The 22,432-nt window shown below is 41.3% G+C and overlaps 1 protein-coding gene across 2 annotated transcripts in view; it reads left to right on the forward strand.

Annotated features, from left to right (window-relative positions):
* The first annotated feature begins 2,212 nt into the window (after positions 1–2,212).
* BICC1 (BicC family RNA binding protein 1) overlaps positions 2,213–22,432 on the forward strand; it is a 49,704-nt gene continuing 29,484 nt past the window's right edge. Inside the window, exons 1-2 of one of the 2 annotated variants that reach the window (XM_010140575.1) lie at positions 2,213–2,253; positions 13,281–13,350. In XM_010140575.1, the coding sequence (XP_010138877.1) occupies positions 13,284–13,350 (67 nt within the window). In that variant the 5' untranslated portion in view covers positions 2,213–2,253; positions 13,281–13,283. Of the gene's footprint in view, positions 2,254–11,713; positions 11,723–13,280; positions 13,351–22,432 lie in introns of those variants that run through there. The other variant, XM_010140576.1, reaches the window with a different exon arrangement.

The following is a 22,432-nucleotide window of genomic DNA, read 5'->3' on the forward strand; positions in this document are numbered from 1 at the left end:
TCCAGGCTGGGAGAAGAGTGGCTGGAAACTGCCTGGAGAAAAGGACCTGGAGTTGTTGGTTGACAGTGGCTGAAGATGAGCCAGCAGTATGCCCGGAAGGCCAATGGCATCCTGGCTTGTAGCGGCACTGGTGTGACCAGTAGGACCGGGGCAGGGATTGTCGCCCTGTACTAGGCACTGGTGAGGCCACACCTCAAATCGTGGGTTCAGTTTTGAGCCCATCACTTCAAAAAGGACACTGAGGTGCTGGAGCGTGTCCAGAAGATGACAAGCTGGTGCAGGGTCTGGAGAACAAGTGTGCTGAGGAGCAGCTGAGGGAACTCATGGATACCTCTTCATGGGTTAAATAGTGTGGCATCACAGACAGCAAGTGACAGAATACTAATGTATTGCATTATGGTTCTAATCACGTGAAGAACTGCTTTAAGGGACAGAGACAAACTTCAGTGTCTTTTCCAAAAAACCTCCATAGGGTCTTCCCTGCCTTTTTGTAGAGATCAGGTGGGTTCTCGTGGATCAGATGGGTTCCCATAAAACATACCTTAGGTGCTGAAGAGCTCTAAAAGACTGTGTCTTTACAGCAACAACTCAAACCACTGATTAACTGAAGATGTTTCTAAAGTGCCATTTGTTCCATTTCACTATTCTCTGTGCTCTTTGTTTTGTTTCTGTTTAAGATGTTCTCATTCCTTCTTCCTTACTCTGTCCATGCCTGTTGGAGTCCATCTGTTGTGCCATACAGTTGTTGGTGGGGCCAAGCTGTAAATCAGGTCACCAGAACAGTTCAGCTTAAAAATAGAGCTACAATAAAGAACTCGGAATTTGCTCTGTCAGCATTCTGCTGAAATGCCCCACAGAGCATCACTGCTATTATCTGAGCCATCTCTTGTTTGTATTCAGTTCAGAAATTGTGTATTGGCTGCTGGAGCAAAATCTGTGTATTCTCAAAACTGCAACTTCAGCCTCACATCTGTCATGTTCTCATCTCTGGTTTATCTCCTGTACCCTCTGATTAAAAGCATATTGGTCCTGTGTTTCAGTTGAAGCAGTGTGGTGATGCTCCTCATTTCCCAAACAGGTTTCAGAGCTATTCCTGAGTTAGCGGAAATCTTGTGAAACAAGATGCATCTGTGAAGTGGTGGCTGTCAGAGGAAAGGTGTGTTTTCCTACTGAAGTCTTGTCCAGTTCCTTTCTCTGCTTGTAGAAAACCTTGTTCTGGTGGAACACTCCCCAGTTTACCCTTCTCTTCCAGGCACTTGTGGCTTTTGAGGGCCAGGGTGGCTTGCTTGGTTTGCTTCTCGCATATGTGAATCTGCAGAGTGCTGAATTGCTCCTCAGCGAGATGCCTGCTTGATGGGCTTCACTTGCTGCCTCTGCTCTGAGGTAGGACCAGGCAGCTTGTGGCTCGAGCCCATATCTGCAGGGTTGCGTTTGTGCTGAGGTTGCTGAGTTAAGGTGAACTCAAGAGTTTGGAATTGCCTGTGCCATTCCAATGGAAGAGTGTGGAGAAGGAAGTACCTGAAGTGGTGTTTTGAAGGCAGGCTGCTGGGGTTTGTTTTGCACTTGAGAAGTACGGGGAAGTCACAGTGACAGGGTTTCTACAGTGCTGTTCAGGAAACTTTTTGCATTTGGAGTTCTGTTTGGAGGGATCACTTTCTCCAGGGGAAAAAAATTATCGTCCTCTTCATCCTTGGTTTGAGCTACTGTGTTTTGAATTAGTTGTTAGGACTTCAGCGCCGCTTTTAGCCTCGAGTCATCTTTCCTGAATGTCGTTCTGAAATGTTCAAATGTGCTCATGCGGAAAAGAGGACAAAATATTTTTACCATGGTTTTGGTTCTGATTTTTCATCTTGGTATGGCAAATCTTGTGCCTCCCAGCTTTCTTTTGATCCTTCTCTTGGCAGAGTAGGCAGTGTGATAAATCGTTGGACTTCCACAACCATGTTAGCTTGAACTAAAACATGTATCAGGATGTTATGGCTCTAGTACACAAATACGAATGTCTGCTTGGACTCAATCCTTAGCCAGTGACTTGTGAAAGGTTGATCCAGGTATCAGTCAGTTGTTGAGAAACGTTTATTGCATGAGAAAAAGTTACCTGGAGTTGTAATTTCCCAGTAGCATGTACTCATTGGTAATTTCTGTATGTAAACCTGGAAGTGTTCTCCTATGTATTTAGTAACCAGACCCTGCTTTTGTTTTACAGCTGCTGCAGAGGGCAAAGGGAAAAGTGGGGAAGACTTTTTTCAGAAGGTAAGAAAGGTATTTTAATCTATAACATCGGATGACTAGAAGAAAAATTATGCCCATTGCTCATTCATGAGATCAATGTATTAAACTTAGTGTGCAGTTTCCACTTTGATCAGATCTTTAAAAATGTTTCTGCAAACCATCAGCTGTGCATGGGGTGTGGTGAGGAGCTGGTGTGTGCTGCTGTCATTCAAGCACAACAACTTAGTTTTTCTGTAACTGCAGATGTCATGTGTGTTATGAAAATTTATTTTGCTGAGTAGCAGGATGCTCATCCACGAGATGCTGTGAGATGGTTGAAAGGTTTTTATGCCTATGGATAAATGCTACATCCTGTTATTGAAAAACTGGCATGAAACTTACTGTGATATGGTTGAAAGCATAAATATTTGGTTGAGAAATGCAAAGGCCTTTTGAGAAAGAAATGCACAATCCACAGAGGGATTCAATAAAGTCTGTGGTTAGACAGAGGCACGGATGGACTGGAAAAAACAGTCCTGCAGCAAGTAAACTACAAAGAGAACCATGGGCAGGAGCAACGGCTTTGAAATGACTCGTGCAAAGCAGCGCGGTCGGCTGGTTGAATAGCATGTAAAATTCTATTCGCAAGTTACGTTAATGAAAATTTGCATACTGAATGCTAATAAAAAGGATGAGCTGTTTCGTCTCGCTGCACTATAGCAGAGACAGGGTAAATTTTCACGCCTTGAAACTCCTTTTCGACTGGTTGTCCACTAAACAAGTTCTTCGCTGTACTTTCCATGTGTTCTTCTTTCTATGGTTCTACAGAAAAGGTCTCTTAGGTGTGAGGTTGTGGACAAAATATTTCCTCTGTGTGGGACTGAGTGGCTTATGTATTTGACATATATTTGGATACTTTGATAATTTCCTGTAGATAGCGTACCTTACAATTGTGTCATTAGTTAAATAACAAAAAATGATGGTTTGAATTTAATAGGAAGGCAAAATGCGCTAGAACTTCAAGTATCTGAGTAAGTGCACTACAGATCCATACCATTAACAGATGCGGTGGCTTCTTTGACATTAATATATTGTCATTTATGTGTGTGATTATTTAGGCACAGTGTGGATGCTGCCAAAGGTTAAAGCTGCTTCATTTTGGCTGGTGTTCTCCTTCCAGTCTCATCAGTTCTCTAGTTTACTAAAGTTTATAAGTACATACACATGATACTACAGCTAATAAAAACAGATGGAAACTATCTTCTTTGAGTTTTCTTTTGTTCGAAAAAAATCTTTGGACAGTTGCTCATGGCTTACTCACCGTCTCTGTCTGTGCAATTTCCTTTAATCAGGGTTAAGCTTTTTCCTTTCTCATGTGAAATGAATAAGGCAGAGTTTGTGGAGGTAAAATGGAGACTCTCTTCATGTGTTTCAGGTTGGGTAGAGAGGAAGAAAGTGATTTGTAACATTAGAAACACATTGCAGACTAAGGCGGCAAGATACTTTCAGAAACTTAATATGAGCTCGGATGCATTTTTTTAAAAATAACTTTGAAAATGAGACTTTCTTCAGGGTGTTATTGGCAGGCTTTTGAGTGGAACGGGAAGGGAGGTGCATCAAAGATTCAAGGTGATTCTGCATGTCAAGGCAAGCAGACCAGAGGCAGGAGAGAGGAGGCTGGTGCTGGAGGGCGTGAGACAACGCTGACTTCTTGCAGGTGGCAGTTGGGTGTTGGTGGCAGCTGGTTAGTGGGGGACAGCACTCCATTCTTGTTTAGCTTGTCCTCAGAAGGAACAGAAGTTGCTCATGTGCTCTTTGAGCTGGGCTTGAAGACAAGGGCTCAGTCTGGATGCTGTAACAGATCTGTCATCCTTTTAAAGAAAGTTAATACAAGGTTCTGGTGCTAAGTAGTCTTCTGCTGGTCTGCAAAGATGTGAGCAATCAGTATTATTTTCTCAGATTTTCATAATCAAGCAGACTCTCAGTGGATGTGAACTGCTCCTGTCAACTTTGAACTCTGGAAGTTTAATAATAACAATTAAAATGTCAAAATGGATCATTTCACTGAGTATTTCAGCAGAAACAAGCACATGTTCTGTGGCTGCTGGTGGAGTTACAGCATAAGCCCCAGTTCTTGGCTGCAAGGGGCGAATAAAGCTAATATTTCTGCCCTGTCACGGCGGGGAGGATCAAGTGATGAAGTGCCCCTTCCTCTGCTCCTGAATTAGAGTGAAAAGGAGATAAATGGTTTTTTTTGGTAGCGTCACTTTAAAAAATCCAAAGCATTTAGCGTACTCCTAACACTTCCAAGCTTTCCCCTTGCTTCAGAGGGGGAAAAACCTAACATAGTGTAACGTGGATTTTTCAAAACCACTGGGAGCTGCTAATGATTTAGCAAGAAATCAGTAAATAATGTGATGGTTTCCCCTCTAGAGCTCCCCAGTCTGCAGTTCGGTGACAGGTAATCTTAAATCAACATGGGTTGGTTTGCTGTTGTGTTACTATTTATGTAAAAAGATCCTTGTAGACCTTGCTCTGTGTAGGACTGTCCTCATTTATTTGGGGAGGGTTATACATTATGAGAAATGATTCCTCGTTCTTGACCCAAAGCCCATTTTCAGTCGATGGTGGAATTTTTCCATAGAGTTCCATAACATCTGGTTCACGCCTCATAAGCAAGTGAGGCCCTTCCAGACAAAGCGAGGACGCTGTTCCAAGGAACATAGACTTTACGTAGCGCTCTAGATAAGTGTGGCACTCTTACATAAAACGTAAGAAGGTGGTGGGTCTGTGCCCCGGAGAGTTCATAATCCAAACCAGGTGAGGGTTGGTTCGGTGAATTTAATGCATCATTTGTGTTTGCTTTTAGCTCTTGCCTCATCGAGTTTTTTTTCTTAAACACTCAGAAATGTTAGTGCTGACAATAGCCTGTAATTCTGAAACTCCTCAGGGCAAGAGTGTACATCCAGCCCGATCATGGGGCTCTCAGCGGTGTGGGCGAGAGTTCAAGGTGGTGGCTTTAGTAGAAGCTGGGTGGAGTTATTGGGCCAATGTGGGACTGCATGTGCAGGAGGTTGTGACTGGAAATGACGCAGATGTGGTGCTCTCCCAAGTGCTTGACTCTAGGGTAGATGTGAGCTGCTCTTTTCAGCATGATTCAGTGTGTATGTTGGGTTTTTTTAGGAGCTTAGGGCTGTAAAGGCAGACTAGGATTTTCTTTTTGTGTTCTCCTCCCTGTCCGTACATGGAACGTGTTCCAGCTGTAGCTTCTTATTTTATTAATTAGCACATTAAAAGATGCTGAGGCCATTTCAGAGGCAATATTTGATGAAACAATCCTTCAAAATGAGTTGTGCTTCCAGTATAGACACTGCAAACATAAGCAGTAAGAGACTTAAAAAACCCCAAAACCACAAACAAAAAAATTGCAATTATTTGAAGACATGAAAAATAGGTGTATCTAATTGCATCTTTAATGACCTTGGTGTTGAATTCTTTTCTGTCTGCAGTAGTTATTACTGAATGTACATTGTATCTTATTTGTTTAGGAGGCTCTGGCAGCAGAGGCAGTGAGGAAGCTGCCTCAAGGGCCGTTTGTTTATCTAAGACAGTAAATCAGCTTGTTTTGCAACATCCTGTTTTCATTCGTATCTTTGAAAGATGTTTAAGTCGGTTGGGGGCAAACCTTGTAATTTTTGCGGAATTCTTATGTATTAATATATTGACCCTGTTCCTACATGACTACTTTGTAAATGTAGGTAATATATACCGATCCCAAAAACTTAACTAAAAAGAAAGTTGCATTTTTTGGTCTGTGGTAGGTCAGGCTGAAAGTTGGTCGGTCTTTTTAATCTCTGAACATGAAACGTATAGGTAGAGCTCCAAATGTGAATGGCTTAGGGCATTTCCAGGCATTAAAAATATTAATCATTGACTTAAGACTAAGATGTCTCAAGCTGATGATTATCCATGTTCAGTAGTAACTTCTGAAGGCTTTCCATGTGTCTTCATCCATGACTTCGCTCGAACCATTTACTTATAGTTTCCCCAAGGTTGTATTCCCGTTTCTGACAGCAGCCGCCTGGTGTTGGTTTCTTCCACTGCTGTTTGTCTCGCTAGCGAGACATAGTGAGTTCATGGTTGTTATACATTATCATGGGGTCTGTCTCTATTTCAACCACAGGAGCGCTTTTGAACTGCTGAAACTGGTTCCACACCTTCCACTTCTTTTTGGATAGAAATCAGTATCTGCATTAGCATTAAAGCAACCTCTTGATGTAGGGTTTGGCTCACAGCATGTGACAAGGATATATTAAGGCCATACGCTTCCAGAACTGGTTTGGAATGCGTGGCTGTGATGGGAATGCTGGTATGCACTTCTCATCGACACTGAACTTCCTCTCATTTAGCTTCCCGGGAAGAGGAAGTGACTGCTTGGAGAGGGTGGTATGGATTAGAGTTGAAAGGATGTCAGTGGCAGTCCAAATTTGCAGGAAATCTTGAGATGGAGAGGTTTGTCTCCTTTCTGGCAAAGCCACGCCCAGTGGGAAGAGGGAGGCTGTTTGCGTTGGATGGCTTCTCTGGAAGGGTAAATTGAGAATGCTTACTTAACTTCTGGCTTCGCTCAGGCAGAGCAAAGTGGTGGGAAGGCTTCATTCTTGTGGAAAACAGCATTTGAAACATCTCTGAAGCAATCATTCTTTTAAGGGGATGGAGCAATTACAATTTATTGATTTATTTTATCTTGGTTTCTTCTGTGTTGCTTCTGATACAGTGGGCACAATCATGAGAGCTTACCTGGAATGTGAAAAAGCCCTGATGGGCCTAATCCTTGAGTGCCCACTGCAGGAACGAGTCTTAGAAGAGCGACTGCCCTTGCTGAGCAGCTTGTGAGGAATTCCCTTGGGGATTTGGTACCATAGTGTTACACTGAGTGACTCTACATCACTGCTTGGAGATCGTTCTGAGTGAATCAAGTGTTTCAGTTGATGATGTTCCATTCTGTGCCACCTTGTTATACTTACCATTTTGTGCAAGATCTCTGGCACTGTACAGCGTTAGAAAAGGAGCGATTTGTCCCCACAGGCTCGATTGAGGTGCTGAATCCTTTTTGCTCTGAAAGTTAAATCCTTCCTTAAAGGAGGGATTTCAGTCCTTAGAAAAGCTTTTTCTCTTTCCTTTCCCTCTGGAAAAAAAGAAATGTAGAAAGAGGAGGCGAGTATGAGAATGATACAGATGAATAATATACTCTGAGTTCCTGATTTGTAGGGAGGAGACTTGCCTCATCTGCTCCTGCAGAAAAATTGGCTGCATATTGGTGCTTCTAACAACATGTTGGGGGAGCTTCATTTTTAAACAATATTTTTGTCTTGGATAAATATCCTCCCGTATTACTTACATAGAATTTGTGAATGCTGTACACTCAGATACCTTTATGGCTTACTTTTTTGTGTGCTTAGATAATCCCTTTACATTTCTGACTATATCCTCAGTCATGTATTTAAAATACAAATATTACCTGTGACATTTTGATTAATATTTCTATTGAGGCTGAACAAAACATTCAAGTTAAGCAAAGGAAGGACTTTAGTGTTTCTAGAAAGGTAAGGACATGGGATCGATAGTTTTTATCTCAATTCACAAACACGGCAAAAAAAGTACAAAGTTCTCTAAATGTTATTGCTGCAGCAAGTTTTAGTGCAGATTTTGGATACAGCAACAATATTGCAGTACTTGTGTTCTTAAACACAGAGCTTGCTGCTTTGTGGAAGTCACAAAATCTGTACATCCAGATCACAAAATTACTGGTCAGGAGAAGCAGGGGGGAAAGAACGTTAGTGTTTCACTTCTTTTGACATGAAGCTGCCTCGAAAGAATGGGGAACAGGAATGTTTTCCTTCTGGTGTCTTCATACCTGAGTCCGGGTTAGGTGGAAAATTTGGTAACACTTTAAATGCCAAAATAACATTATCGCCCCAAAGTTAATAAAGTTAACTGAAAATAAAAATCAGTTTAACAAAGATGGGCTAATTAATAGGTGAAGATGAAATTTTTGTGCTTCCCTATACAGAGGGAGGTGAGACAGTGGCCTGGGTTGCCCAGAGAGGTGAATTTGTGCTGTCAGTTTCTGGATAACTTTACACAATCCCCATTTGTGTCTTGTTCTTCCCCTCACCCTCAACCCCAAGGCCCAACAAACCATGAAATAGAATACTCCTTCTGTGTCCAGCTACACCCATCACTCTGTTCTTGCTGCCAGAACTCGTGTTCAGGGATTATTCATCCTCAGATACTGCTGTTTCACCACTTTGCATTAGAAAAAGAAATAAATATCAGCCCATGTAGAATTTTACTGGTCTGCTGTGATTCTTCACCTCAGGTGGTCTGCTTAAAGAGAAATTTTTTTTGCAATGCTGATTCGGGGTTTTTTTCTGAGATCTAGTAAACTGGGTAACTTATCCTTTTGCTTTGTTAATTACAAGGTTTTTGCATCAAAACCTGTGGCTATTCATGTTGAACTTGTTTATGTCTCTTTTTGTTTCATTGTCAAAATTAAAATAGAATTGTTGATCAGCTGGAACCCCAGACTTCTAAATATTGTGTGCACAGCCCTGGCTTCCATGATGGCTCTTGTGTTCGGAACACAAGCTTATGCTTTTCACATGGTATTTTCTCCTCTGCAGTAATTTTTAATTGTTCCCAGTTACACTGGGAAGCACTTGTTTCTCAGTAGTATGTGTTTGGGGCTTGTTTCTGGCTCCAGGCACTTTGTAGTTCTCAGGTCACTGAAGAAAGGGCTTTTTACTGATGCCATGTTAAAACGGAGTTGAGGAGCCATCCTGAAGGTACCGATGCTGATGGCTCTGCACTTCCAGATGGTCATGTTGCCACTATCAGTTCTCTAGAGTTGCCTTCATAGTTGCTGCTCCAAGGTGTGCTGATGAAAAACAAATAAACAGTATCTATCCTGCATTTCCAGTCCATCCCCAATATCTGCTTGATGGAGAACTTGATCCTTGCTGTTTATTTTTTTCTGGAGAAGGCTACTGATGCTGCTCAGCCATCTATGTTTTTGTCTTGTACTTCACTGTGTTTTATTTTTCTAATTCGTGCTGGCTTTCCCCTCTTTCCCCATTTGCTTTTTCCCTTGACTTGTCACATCATATCCATCTTTTATCAATTCTAAACTTCAAAGTTAGGGGCTCCCTGAGGATTTGCATTGTTTGATAGTTGAGAATAAGGTACCATTGCTGTACTGAGAGTGTTGATTCGTATCTAGTGCCGTTGAAGCTATTGATCTAAACCTTGGTGTCTCTGACCTGCGCGGAGGAAAACCTAGGAACGCTCTTTGAAGAAACAACTTCAGCCACACTGACTTAAAGAACACTACTTCCATCTCCTGTGCTCGGTTTAAAGGAAGAAAGGGCTGTTTGATATGTTGTTCCTTTTCATCTGCTGTGTGTAAAATACTTCCTTTGAATTCTGAAACGCTCGTGGGCTTTAGGAGAGTTTTGGTTGGTTGGTTTTTTTGCATTCAGGGCATTCCGGTTTCCATCCAAAATCAGCTAAATAAAAATTACAATGTAAGAAAAAATTTCTTACTGTCTTCATGTAAAAACTCCCCAAAGTGCTTAAGCTATAAATTTTTCAAGCTGGAATACGAGGAAGCCAAAAGCTTGCTTTCCAGCTGCCTTACAGCTTGATGTTTTTTTTTTCCTTGAAGGCCAGTGATTTGCAACTAGATCCATTTCTTTTTTTCAGGGTCAGGGCATAGTCTTACTTGTTTTGTTGGTATCTCCCAGTATCTCGTGTCATCTCTGTTTTCCACTGAGACACTACGTGGTTCTGGCTACATAAACACTATCATTTCTCTTGGGGAAAGGGGAGGAAGGGAAGATGCGGATAGATAATCGCTTAGCATTTCCCTCACTTTGAGTAGGTGGTGAGATGATTTACTGTGGGATTAACTCTTGTTGCCAAACACGCCTGCATCCTTTGGTCAGTTGATCCCTGAAGGGGAGGAGAGCACTGATGGTTGCAAACCCTTCCACTTAACTTTACATTCAGAGAAGGGAGGCCCAAGCAGAGGTGCTGTTCCACAGAGTTGACGGTTTCAGTTGTTCCTAGGCTAAATTCCCTCTAAACAGTTTGAGACTGAAGTATTTAAACAATTCAAATACCAGATCTGTATCTGTATTCCAGGTAAAGTGAGTTCTGTGTTCTGGTTTGTCCCTTTCAGAGCAGTTCTGCTGTTTTCAGGGTATGTGGCATAATACTGAGTTTTCACTAATAAAACAATTCCATTGCAAAATGCAGTTGAGGTTTTTATGGAATGATTCCAAGTTCATTTCAGGAAGAAAATAGGAGATTCTGGCGCTTAAAACTGCCTTGGTTGGATTGGTAGAACAGAACTACAGGTTAGTGCAGCAGTGATCTACGCAGTTTTACTGTCACACAGTCTTGGACATCATCTCCACCTTCAAATTTTAACAGTAAATAGTAAAATCTTATAGTAAAAACTCAGTTTCTTGTTTTCTAGAGCGTTGTGATGCTTCCCCTGAGACTATAAATACAATAAATCATAAAAGTACGGTAAATAGTTAAACTAAGTGATATAGTTTAAATTCTTCTTAAGGGTTCCTAAGAAAGGCCCAATATCTTGAAACTAAACCCAGAAGTTACTTTCCATTGCAAATCTTTCAAGGTAGTTGAAATTCTCCAGTTGTTTTTTAGGCAAGATAAATTGTTTTCACTGGTGAAAAAAGTAACGGCTGCAGCAACAAGTATCTTCTTTCCTTTTTTAATATAATATGTGGTTTTCAAAATTGCGGAAGAGATGATTATTGCAATCAACTTGAAATTTATCATCTTGGTTTTAGTGCTTGGTGTTGAAAGCCAGCGCAGACTCTGCGCATTTTTAGGCTTCAGTAAAAGCATTTATTTAAATGCATCCAGACTTTTTTAACTTCCTAAGACAGGAGGTAAACTTGTCTTCCTAGTGATGAAACTGAGTCGTCTTTTTGGTCCCATGTGGTAGTTTTTAGCGTTGCACTCTCCAGCGAGCTGAAGGGTATTAAGTGGCCCAATCTCAAGGGCTGGCAGTCGGGATTCTTCCCTTTGAAGCTGTCCTGTGCATCTTTCTCCCACGTTCCCAGAACGTGCACATCTCTGAAGCTGTGGGCTTTCATTTTGTTTTGGTTTAGCATGAGAAATGGGGAGGATTTAATTTCTTTTAAGAAGTCTCCAGACTTTATTGAGAGGGTAAAGGACTGATGGGATGCAATGCTTGTCTTGAATGACACTCACCCACTCCCCTTCTGTCTTGTCTCTTGTGGTTCCTCTTATGTTGGATCTTCTTTAACTCAATCCTGCACCGTTCTTTGTTTTAGCAGCTCCCTTCTCCTTTTAGCTAATGCCTTCCTATGTTCTATGTATTTCATTGCCCACTGCACAATTAACAATCATTCTAGCCCAAAGCCCTCGACCAGACACAAGTGAATTCTTTGAAAGAGCTTTTTTCACATCTGGATTGGAAAATAGTGAGAAGTATGCGTATGTTGCTGATAAAATTTTACCCTCCTGGAAATGTCTTGTTTCAGCTGTAACTTATTATCCAATAGTTGCTGAAACCAGAAATACAGTATAATGAAGCCTGGCTAACACTTTCCGTGTTTCCACATGGTGCACGAATCTGGATGCTGTTGTGGTGTCTGAGGGGTTCAGGTGGAGAAGATCAGAATGAAGAACTGTTAAGTCTGCCTTAGTTCTGAATTATACTGATATTTTACATGTTTTCTTCTTGGAAGAGGCGTTGCTCATTATTTTGGAGTTCTAATTTTTGTCATATTGCTTATGCTTGTTGTAGGTGGCTTGAAGTACTAAAATGTGGTTTTAGAATTTAATTTTTTAGTCCTTCTGAGGAAATTTAACAAATATTCTTTATACAGGAGGTACTAGACCCTGAGAGTTGTCTTCTGAAAAGCTCTTTACTACTTGCATCAATCAAATATCCTTTCAGTTCTTCTGATTTAGGGTTTTTCCTAGTTTTCAGCTTAAGTTTATAGCGAGCACTTGTTGGCCTGTTACCATTATATACATTAAATGGTCACCTTAATCCTTATTACCCTGCTATGTATTTTTACATGGACTCACTCTCAAAAATAGTGTGACCCAGCAGATCAAGGGAAGTGGTTATTCCTGTCCGTGCAGTTCCTGGGAGGTTGTGTGTGGAGTACTTTGTCCAGTTGTGTCCCCTGTACTTACTTATGCATTATTTAGAGTGTGTGTATCACGCACTTAATGTGATAGTGATGCGCTGTAACTCTGTGCCAGTATTAAATTCCAGAATAATAGGCCTATGGCTAGTGGACTTACTAAAACAAAGGTGACAACAGAACAAGAGTCTATGCAGAGCCAAATGGCTACGAGCATTTCAGATAACAAGTGTGTGCAGAAGGTGGTTCCCAGTTGGCTGGTTGGAGTTGTACAGATACGTTGCACACTGTGGTGTAATAAAATGCTGTCAAATCTCTGCTCTGAAATGCTAAACCAAGAAGTAAATTTTTGGGGAGTGTGGATGGGCTCACAATGAAAAATTGCTCTCACTAAAGGTGAGGCCAAAAAACCCCAACCTGTGAAGGCAAACCAATGTATCTTGACTTACAGACACTCAAATTTTGGTTTAAATGATTTAAATTTGATAGGGCTTTACTTAGAAGCCGTTTTAAGGTAACTAAAGAAATATTTATAATGGATTGTAAAGCTTTGAAGCTCCCTCTGGGGTGGACCTGGAGCATGCTGTAGCTAGTAGCGATCATTTATGGAAAATGTTTGACTATCTTGGTTTGCTCATTGGTTTTTTTGAATGCTCAGAGCTCAGCTCCACCTATCACACGATAAAAATTCTTCTCAAGCAAGCCAGAAAAGTAGTTAATGACTTGTGCTATTTATAACTAATAATAGTCAACAGATTTAATAGCAGTAAACACTCTCTTTTCCAAAAATGAACTTTTGACTTTGTAGGAGAACAAGAAAAACTGAATTTTTCATTAATGCTTTCTTTTTGACAGATTATGGAAGAAACAAATACACAGATTGCTTGGCCGTCGAAGTTGAAGATTGGAGCAAAATCAAAAAAAGGTATTTTGTTGGGTTCTTTTGATGGAGCGGGGTTAGTTGTCAGAAGTAAAACCACAGAAGAGGCATTTCTGTCAAGAGTCACCAGATCAATAGCGGATACCTGGAATCTTCTCAGTCTGCTGTCTTTAGAGGAATTTTTGTGGAAGTAATCTCAGCTTTATGCAGGTATTTGATGTGCAGAGCCATTTTAAGTGATTTGCACTTCTGCAAGTACTCTGTTATCGGTTCTGTTGCATTTACTGTGTTCTGTTGTATTTACCGTGTTTAGCCTGTGTGCTTTCTGCTGTCAAATTCTGTACCTAATGTGAACAGTCTCTTCATTTCTCAGCAGCCAAATCCTTCTTTCTGGTGATGTTGTAGATGAGTGGGTGTTCTGCAGGGTTTTCTGTTTGTTTCTCTAGAGAACCAAGACGTGTGTTGGTCAAGCCCAGCTGGAACAATATCTACTTGTTGTCCCTGACGGAGACAGGTGGTGTGCTTTGGGGTTTCCTTAAGAAACCCAAGTAGAGCTGTTTCCTGTGAATGTCCAGGATTATGTCTCTTAATTATGCTTCTTTTGGAAGCGCAGCCTGTTAATGCGACCCAAGTATACAATCTGGAACGTTTTTTTTTAAATCAGCCTTCTAGCTCTGTTCTTAAATCATAGCTGTGGCTGAATGAAAGTAATACTTAATTCCTCTTCTGCAGGAAAAGTGAAATTTGGAGTGATTTTTAACATCGTGTGTATTTCTGTTCAGGCTGATGCATATTAAAAACCAAGCAAATGGACTTCAAATAATTTCTCTGCACATAATATTTAGAATGTATAGGTGGAGATGTGGGCTAACAACCTCTGTAAATGAAGAAGGTCTCTTGAAGAAAAATAATCTCTTTAGAAAGGTACAGGATTAATAATGTTTTTATGGTGTAAACTGAGATTCAGTCTCTGCGGTACTTTCCCACATGGTTTTGAAGTATGAATGGATTTAATATTTTTTCCCCTCACTAGCATGGAAAAAGAATCTCACTTGAGAAGGGAGAAGTGGGGAAGGAATTCAGACTGCAAAAAATGCAGGTGTCCTGTGTATGTATATAGATGTGTGGAACTAGTGTTTATACTAAAGTGAGAGTGACAGGGGCTCTGTGCAAACCTGTGTTCTCCTGCATGCTTCTGCCCAGGGTGCTGTGCCTCCATACGCAGCTGAGGCTCCTTGGAAAACTGAGGCATGGAGTTTGTTCTTCCTCTGAGGGGAGAAAAAAAGAAATAAACCAGTACCTGCACTTGTTTTCTTTTGAGTCAGAATGAGCCTGAGCATGAAAAGCTATGGGAAGAGTGTTTAGAGAGGTGGCTGGCTGGGATCCTGGATTGGTACTTCAAGATGCAGCTTTATATGGAGATTAATTTAACTTCTGTATTACTGATCTCAAAGAGAAGGTAATGTTAGATTTGTGGTGAAGTTCTGTCAGTCCATGGAATGAATTTGGATATTGGGAAATAAACCAGCTGAAAGTTAGGAGCTGATAATAAAACACAAAATTGAGGGGAGAGAGCACATAATAGAGCTGGGTATGCTGAGTGCATCTGCAGTGGGAATGATTATCCTGGAAAGTTGTTATGGCAAAGGAAGCTTCAGGTAGTGATGGGCTGCGAAGAAGCATTTGAGCAATATGGTATATGAGTAAAAAAAAAAAACTTCAAATGCCTGTGGATTGCAGGGTGGCTTTAGAGTCAGGAGTTGCACTGTGACTAGCTCTGCTCTGGGTGGTCGGGTACATACGTACAGCTAAGACAGGAGATCAGTGTGCCTACAGAGAACCCCATAGGCTAGAGATTCCTATTCCTCATGAAATAGTGTAGTTTGTATTTTCTGTTTACACCGGGTATCAATTGTTTGCCATTCTCTAACTTCCCATTTGCAGCTACAGCAGCTGTTTATATAGGGAAAATACTCGAAGTGTTTAACATACTCCAGCCTCCCTTAATGACTTGGTGATTGAGAGGAGAGTCTGCAATAAGGAACTGGCCATTTCACCAGGAACTTGAACTGAGAGCGTGCCACCTTTGCCCATCACCTTGGCTGGGCACAGCAGCTGTGCAGGAGGGAGAACCAGTTATGGATGGACAGTCTTGTACCCCAACCATGCACCATACCCACCATTACCAAGTGGGACCAGATTTTTCAAAATAGTTTTCCAGTCTAATTTGCCTGCAGTCTCAGTAGCTTCACATTCTGTGGATGTACACTGTGGCCTTGGTCATTCGCAGCTTTTGTCCCGAAATACCAGGAGACAGCTTTACCTGTGCTGTTTTTTTGTCATGTTTTTCAGTTCTGCCTTTTGTGAAATACTTAGGGCTTAATGTAGTGTTGTTTTCGCTGCTGTTCTCAGGTTTTAATGTGAGATTGTTGATACTGGATCAGTAAGGACAGAGCATGTGTTTTCTTCCTTATTACAACACAGATGGGTTGAAATTTGCAGGCTAAGTGTGTGTAATAAGGTCTAGTGAGATCCGAAGATGAAGTTCTGTAAAAAACCTAGAATCTTTTTATGATTTTGCAGGTTAAAAGCTTTACTGTGAAGCTGGAGCACTAAGAGTAGAGGACCTGCAAGTGGCTAAATTGTGTCTTCTCTCTGTTATACAGATTACAGCTTTTAAACTGATGATTGCAAAATACTTGCTATCAAGTATAAATATTGATAAATAACTGAAATATTTTCTGAAGTGTTTTGAATTGCAGAATGTCTCGATTTAGTTGTATGCAGAATTAAAACCCTGCTGATTAAAATTTGTTAATATGAAATGGCTTAAATAGCTCTTTGCAAAGGCTAGGATTAAAACAAAATCAGTTACCAACTCTCAACTGTTTCACAACGAGCAAATCAGGAATTTCCTGGCTTTAATGCACACCAGATGCTGCAGCCTTGCTTTGGTGGAGAGGGTTAAAGTATTTTGAAATTGATGTTTAGAAAACACACCCACAGATAAAAATCTTACAGTGGCATCCTAAAGCCATTTGTTCAACGTGACAAAGAGATCCTGTAAGATGAAGGCTGCAGAGAAGAAAGCGAAACAATTTAAAGCAGATCCGTACTGACCGACTCCTGCCCAGCAGTTCGTGAAGGGGTCTGCTCTGCTTTGCTGGGGGCGGCACAGTTCAGGGTTTGCCTGGACCTCCTGCGCTGGAGCTTTCCCATCTCCCTTAGTCCGTTGAACGGCCCTTTCTGCTGTGCTGTCACTGCTGCTTGTAGACCAGAGGGGACTAGGCTGGCTTAAAACAAACCACGGCTCGTTTTTGCTGTTGGAGGAGGGGTTATTCTGTGCATTGCTGGCTGTTTTAACCCAAACTGTATCCTCAGTCTGCTTCACCATGTGATTCTATGAATCTGTGATGCTTCATGCCTTGGGAGCTGGCAAGCGTGGTGTTACTCAGCAGCAGGGGTGGTTGATGGTAGTTTAAGGTGCTCTAGAAAATGGGTAACAGGGAGTTTAGATTTCACCCTTTTTTTTCCTTCTTTTAATTCCCCCCCCCGATATGTGCCTTTATGTCAACAGCCATAAAGTCATCACAGGGCTATGTGTGCGCTCCAGATACCCAAATGCTATTTCAGAGCTGTCTGTAACAACCAGCATAAGGATCATAGCCCCTGGAAACTTCGTGACTCTAGGGAGGAATTTGTTCAGAGCCTTGGAGCAGGGAAAATTTGGGGAGGTTAAGAAAGGTGGTATGGGGAAATGCAAAGTAAATGGAGCTTACAGAGCGGGGACTGCTCTAGAGTCTCTTTCACTGTTCACTTAAGGGTTGCTCTTACTGAACTTCTGTTGCTCTTTTTTCTTCTATTCTTCCCATCCTCTTTTGCTTTTACCAGATTGTAATCTCAGCTCTTCCTTGTCTGAGTCATCTGAAGTTACCCACTTGTTTCTTTTTTTTCTTTGTTGAGCTGCTCTTTCTTTCATTTGCTGTTTCTGGTCTTGAGGTTTGTTTTTTGTTTGCTTTTTGTTTACACTTTTCTGGTTTTTTTTCCCCTCGTATTACTGATGCATTTTAAGTTGGTTAAGAAAAAAACAATCCAGATAATGCTCTGTTTGTGTATTTGAAGCAAATAACTGGATTGAGAGACTTGAACCAAATCGGTAAAATACTGCTCCCAGTTATCTGACCGTTGTTTAGACAGAAGAGGAGAGAGGTCTGCGTGTTCCAGGAGAAGTTATGATAAAAGCTGGCAACTTTAATTTACACACGTGTTCATGGAGAGAACTACATCATTTCTTAATCCCCGGCTGTTACGCAATACTGCTTTAAATATTGAAGCAGAGCTGAGTCCCACACTTGTATGAAGGAGAGCCTGCCTTTCCCAAGAAGAAACCTCAGTGAAACACATGGCAAAAAGTCTGTGGGTAACGCCTCCAGCTGTCTGTTCTGAAGTATTAATGCTGCAGGTCAGACATGGACAGTAATCTTGTTCAAACCCCATGTTTACATGGTGAAGTGTTGGTGAAAATGGAGCAGATAATAATCCCATGCAGCGTTGTTCAGTAGGAGTTACATGAGCTTTAAACAGCATCATAACCTCCTCTAGAGTGGCCGGGGGGTCTCTGCGTTTAGAGAAGGAAATAGATTCTTTGCTTTCGGTGATCACTGGAATACTGAAAGCATTCCAGAAATTACCCGTGTTGAAAGCATTCCAGTACATGCTTGGAAACTGGAAGTTACATAGTTTATCTTTTAATAAGTAGCAGTGACTTAATGTGCTTCAGAGGCTGGTGTGTTTGCAAAGTGCACTTTTATTGCAAGGTTATCCCAAGAAATTGGCCAAGTCTGAGTTTAACCAAACAACCTTAATCAAAAAGTAACTGAGAATTACCTAAACTAAAAATTAGGTTGTCTTGTATAACTCCTGAAGTTGAAAACTGTAAGCTCTGGTTCAAGCAGTTTGGCATCTACAAAACAGAGGAACTTGCAGTTAAAATATGTAAAGCTCTGTTTTATACATTTGTATATGCATATAGAAAAATGTGAGTTTTCCTTTATTTTTCAAGTGTTTGGTGTTTTCTCAGGCTTTACGTGGACGCATTATCTCTAGATAATATAGTTGCAGCCATACCACGGCTCTTTAGTTGTGTTTTCCTTAAATGACTTCACTGTGCTGAGGTGAAGAGATCAGTTTCTATTTTCCCTTTTTCACAACGCATATATATTATGTCTGCTTTTAATTTTGTTCAAAAGTGACTTGGAACTAGCAGTATTGTGGAAAACCTGCAGTTGTTGGCAACAGTGTCTGTTAATTACGCCTGTTGAACCTCTTTGCTGTTTGTCCAGTGGTGTGAGGGAGTGTAATGCCAGCTTTCTGGTATTCGAATTACTGAATTCTTCAAGGAGATCAGTATGGTGTGGAAAATTAAAGGTGTATGTCAAGGTTTGCATATACTTTTATATATATAGGAGGAAAACAAGCAACTCGTGTCTGTGAATATGGACACTGAGGATAAGAGTTTTCTCCAACTTCTTTATGTAAATTTAGGCAGTTTACAACCACAACCTGAACACAGTGTTTCAAATCAGTTGGTATTTATTATACACACTCTGCTTGGCAAGTTGAGACTTAATTCAGGGCAGGAGGAAGGGGAATTTACATCTGCATATAAACTTGAGCACATCGGCACATCGGGGTTTTTTTCCCCAAAGAAATTAAAAATTGTGTGTTTCAGAGAGGGTTTAAGTTGCATTAAAGCACTTTCTAACAAAGATTAAATTTCATAATTGCGCTTGATTTGATCTTAACTCTTTGACTATAAAACTGAATCCTGCTACTTTTCTAAAGAATTTGCGCATGGAAATTGTGTGTTGAAAGTCTTCAGGGGTATAATTTGTGGAAGTCCTCATAATTGTAAAAAGAGAATATCTTCATTTATAACCATGTATAACCTCTGAAACTGCATAAACCCAATATGGTGAGTAATGGAAAACAGCGCTTGATGTGCTACAGTTGCTTGTGTGCTTACCAGTACCTATTGGAATAGCTGATTAGTCACTCTTTTAGCTTAAAAATGCTCTTCACTAGAAGTGACTGTAAAAGGAGTTCATGGTTTTTGTTCCTGCAAATGCAGTAATGCACTGGGAGCTATTTTGCGTGTCAGTTTTAAGCGCTAAGCCAAGCCTGCTGGAGAAGGTCACATAGCATCCCAGGGCTACCAAATACCGAAGACTTGCTAATGAAATGAGTGCCGTAACAGCAATTTTTCATGGTTTTGGTCGACTTTTGTTCTTGACATACTTCCATCTCTCTGTGTGCTGTTTCTAGATACAGTAACTGTAGCTTCTACTGTTCTCACAAAAGAAACCCAGAACGGAGTGGAAGAGCGAACATGGGATATAATCAACTGATTTTCCTATCTTAAATTCAGTGCTATGAATAGCTACTTAATTGAAGTTTAAGGCTCTAAACCAATTAAAAAAAGGGGAGGGTGTAGGGTGGAATTAATGAGGGCCTCAGAGACCTGTAGTGATACATGGACCTTTTGGACAAACTTCAGCTTCTGGTCCCCTAAGATGCTTTTGAAAATTGTGCCAGTTGTCCTCCAAGAGTCCTGAACTCTTGATAGGCACCAAAGCTTGTGAGGTGATGGTTGCTTCTGACAACCACAGCCTCTTCTGTCATCTTAATAGGGATGTTAGTAATACAGAAAAGCGAGTACCTCAGCCTCTACCACTGCTGCCCATCCAAGGCTTGGTTTAAGCTCCCACCATGCCATTGGGTGCTTCCCTTGTTCATGTAGATTACCACCTTCCTAGGGCAAGGGATATAGTCTGGTGGGGTGAGGTGGGTGGAGGAGATGACTCTGTGCTGTTGGCCCCTCCTCTTTCAGGAGAGGAGCTCTCCACCTGGATATACATAGCTCAGCTAGAAGGTGCTGTCTATAAGATCAGCTGTTGAAGTGACTCCATGTCTCTTCTGTCCATAAGTGGAAACGGGATCCCAGTGCATCAGTTTGAGACAAATTCATCTAACAGTAGGCACAACAACTATTGATGCCATACCCCAGGACAGCCTTATTCTGTATTCACGAGTAATGATAAAGGTGCTCTCAGTTGTCTGTTTTCTAAGTACTTATGAAGGGAAGACTACTAACTCCTTCTGCTGGAAATGAAATCGGGGGAGACAATCATCACAGCTGCTAAACAACGCAGCTATGGTCTTGTTGCTCTTGCCTTCCTGCGTGCTTAAGGTCTGTTGCTGTGCCTCCATAGCTACCTGCTAGGCAGCTCAGACCTGCAGCCCGGCATGCCCTGGGCTCAGACCTGCTGACAGAGAGGGAAGTGGGGGCCACTGCCTTACTGAGGCCTGGGCTCTTTTGTCAGCAGAAGTTTTCTTGCAGCGATTTACCTTTGGTTCCCAAGGTATAAAGTTGGAGGCCTGACTTTACACCAGCTCAGCAGAAGTCTTGGCATCGAAATGCCCTTTCCTTGTGGGCGCCCATGACAACAGAACCGTTGGTTTGAGCATTCCCTGTCAGCTTTCTATGCGTGGACCTAAATTCCTTTTATTTGGCCTCACTAAAAACAAAAAAAAGACTCATCCTGTTAAGCAGTTGTCCAGGTGATAACTGTGTACACAAGTAGATTTTTTTAAACTTATGTTCCTACCTTAGAAGCACACAAATTTCACTGCACTATGTTTCTGCATCCCAAAGGTCATCATGTGAGGAGATGAAGGATGCTCTGTGGGGGGAGAAGATAATTTCTTCTCTCTGCCATTGCTTCATAAAATTTCAGACAGATCTGGTGCGTGATCTGGGACATAGGAAGTTCTTTGTGTTCGTAGAATAGCTTGAAACTTATTTTTGTGTGACCTTTCTGCAGCAAAGCTGATGCCGTTTTGCATTTCCCCACAGGTAAAAGGGGATTAACTTGATCAGGGGGGCATCTTATGTAGCTTTCTTAAAAATCATGCACCCTGGGTGAAATAAAACTGAATAGTTACACAATCTAAAATGCAGAGTACCTACGTTTTTGGAAGGTCTTTATGAGACAGAGCAGTACTTGCTCAATTATTTTATGTCTTTAATTATACTGGATTATATCTTGTCTCCTCTGCTTAAAATTGGTTTATCTGATTCAGTCTTGCACTGCTGTAAATCAAATAGGCATTTTCAAAAGAAATAGAATTGCAAAAAGGCATTAACAGCCTGTCAGTAGTGCTCAGAAATGCAGGTCAGGTAACTCAGATCCATCAGCACAGTGTTTCAGCATGTTGGGCTTTGGAGTGCAGCTCTTGGGGGGGCCTCAGACAGCTGCTTGTAGTGATGTGTTACCTACCCTTTTTTTAATCTTTAAGAAGGGGATTATTCATACTCTTTACTTTTCATGAGAGAAAATAAACTCGTGGTGTCAAATGTCCATTGCAACCCATGGTGGGGTTTTGTTGATTTGTATGTACTTTTTCCTGGGTTTTGTTGGAGAAGTGTTGAGAAAGGGCAAGTGTCACCCTTCATCCTTCAAGTATAACTCGCTCCTGCTTCTCTGTTTAAATCCTACTGATTCAGAAGGCTTCGGGGGGGGGCGTTGAGTTGTTCTTAATGCCAATCTAATGCGTTATTGTGTGCAAACATTTGACACTAATGTGAAAAACTGATGGCAAGTCTTGTTGAGAATGTGAAACACATCCGTTATGCCTTAAGCGTTCATCAGTGGATGCTAACGATGTGTTAGGTTAGTAAACAGGATTCAGATCTGTGTTAGGCTTTGGAACAAAAATGGCTTGAGTGGAGGCAGCCAGAAGCCCAAAACAGCTTTCAGAAGTGTGGAGGAACACACGTTTATGGCAGGAAATCCACTTCAGGAGCTTGTCACAGTTTTAAACTAAAAAATAAATGAAAAAAAATTATTCACCCCCCAGTATTACGGGGGCAGCACCCCAGTTTTATACTCTGAAGAAGTAGTACCTCATGGGCAGTAATCTGTAGCTGTAGAAAGATGGTAATTTTGTTAATACTTATATTTCTGCAACCACCATCCAAAGACCAGTGTTCCCCAAGGCAGCCAGTGCCTCCCCTCCTGCTTTTCTGCTGACGGGAGGGTTTGCAGGTAGGGTTCGGTACAGCGTT

Source organism: Buceros rhinoceros, unplaced genomic scaffold (genome assembly GCF_000710305.1).
Source record: "Buceros rhinoceros silvestris isolate BGI_N320 unplaced genomic scaffold, ASM71030v1 scaffold7577, whole genome shotgun sequence".
Taxonomy (NCBI): Eukaryota; Metazoa; Chordata; class Aves; order Bucerotiformes; family Bucerotidae; genus Buceros; species Buceros rhinoceros.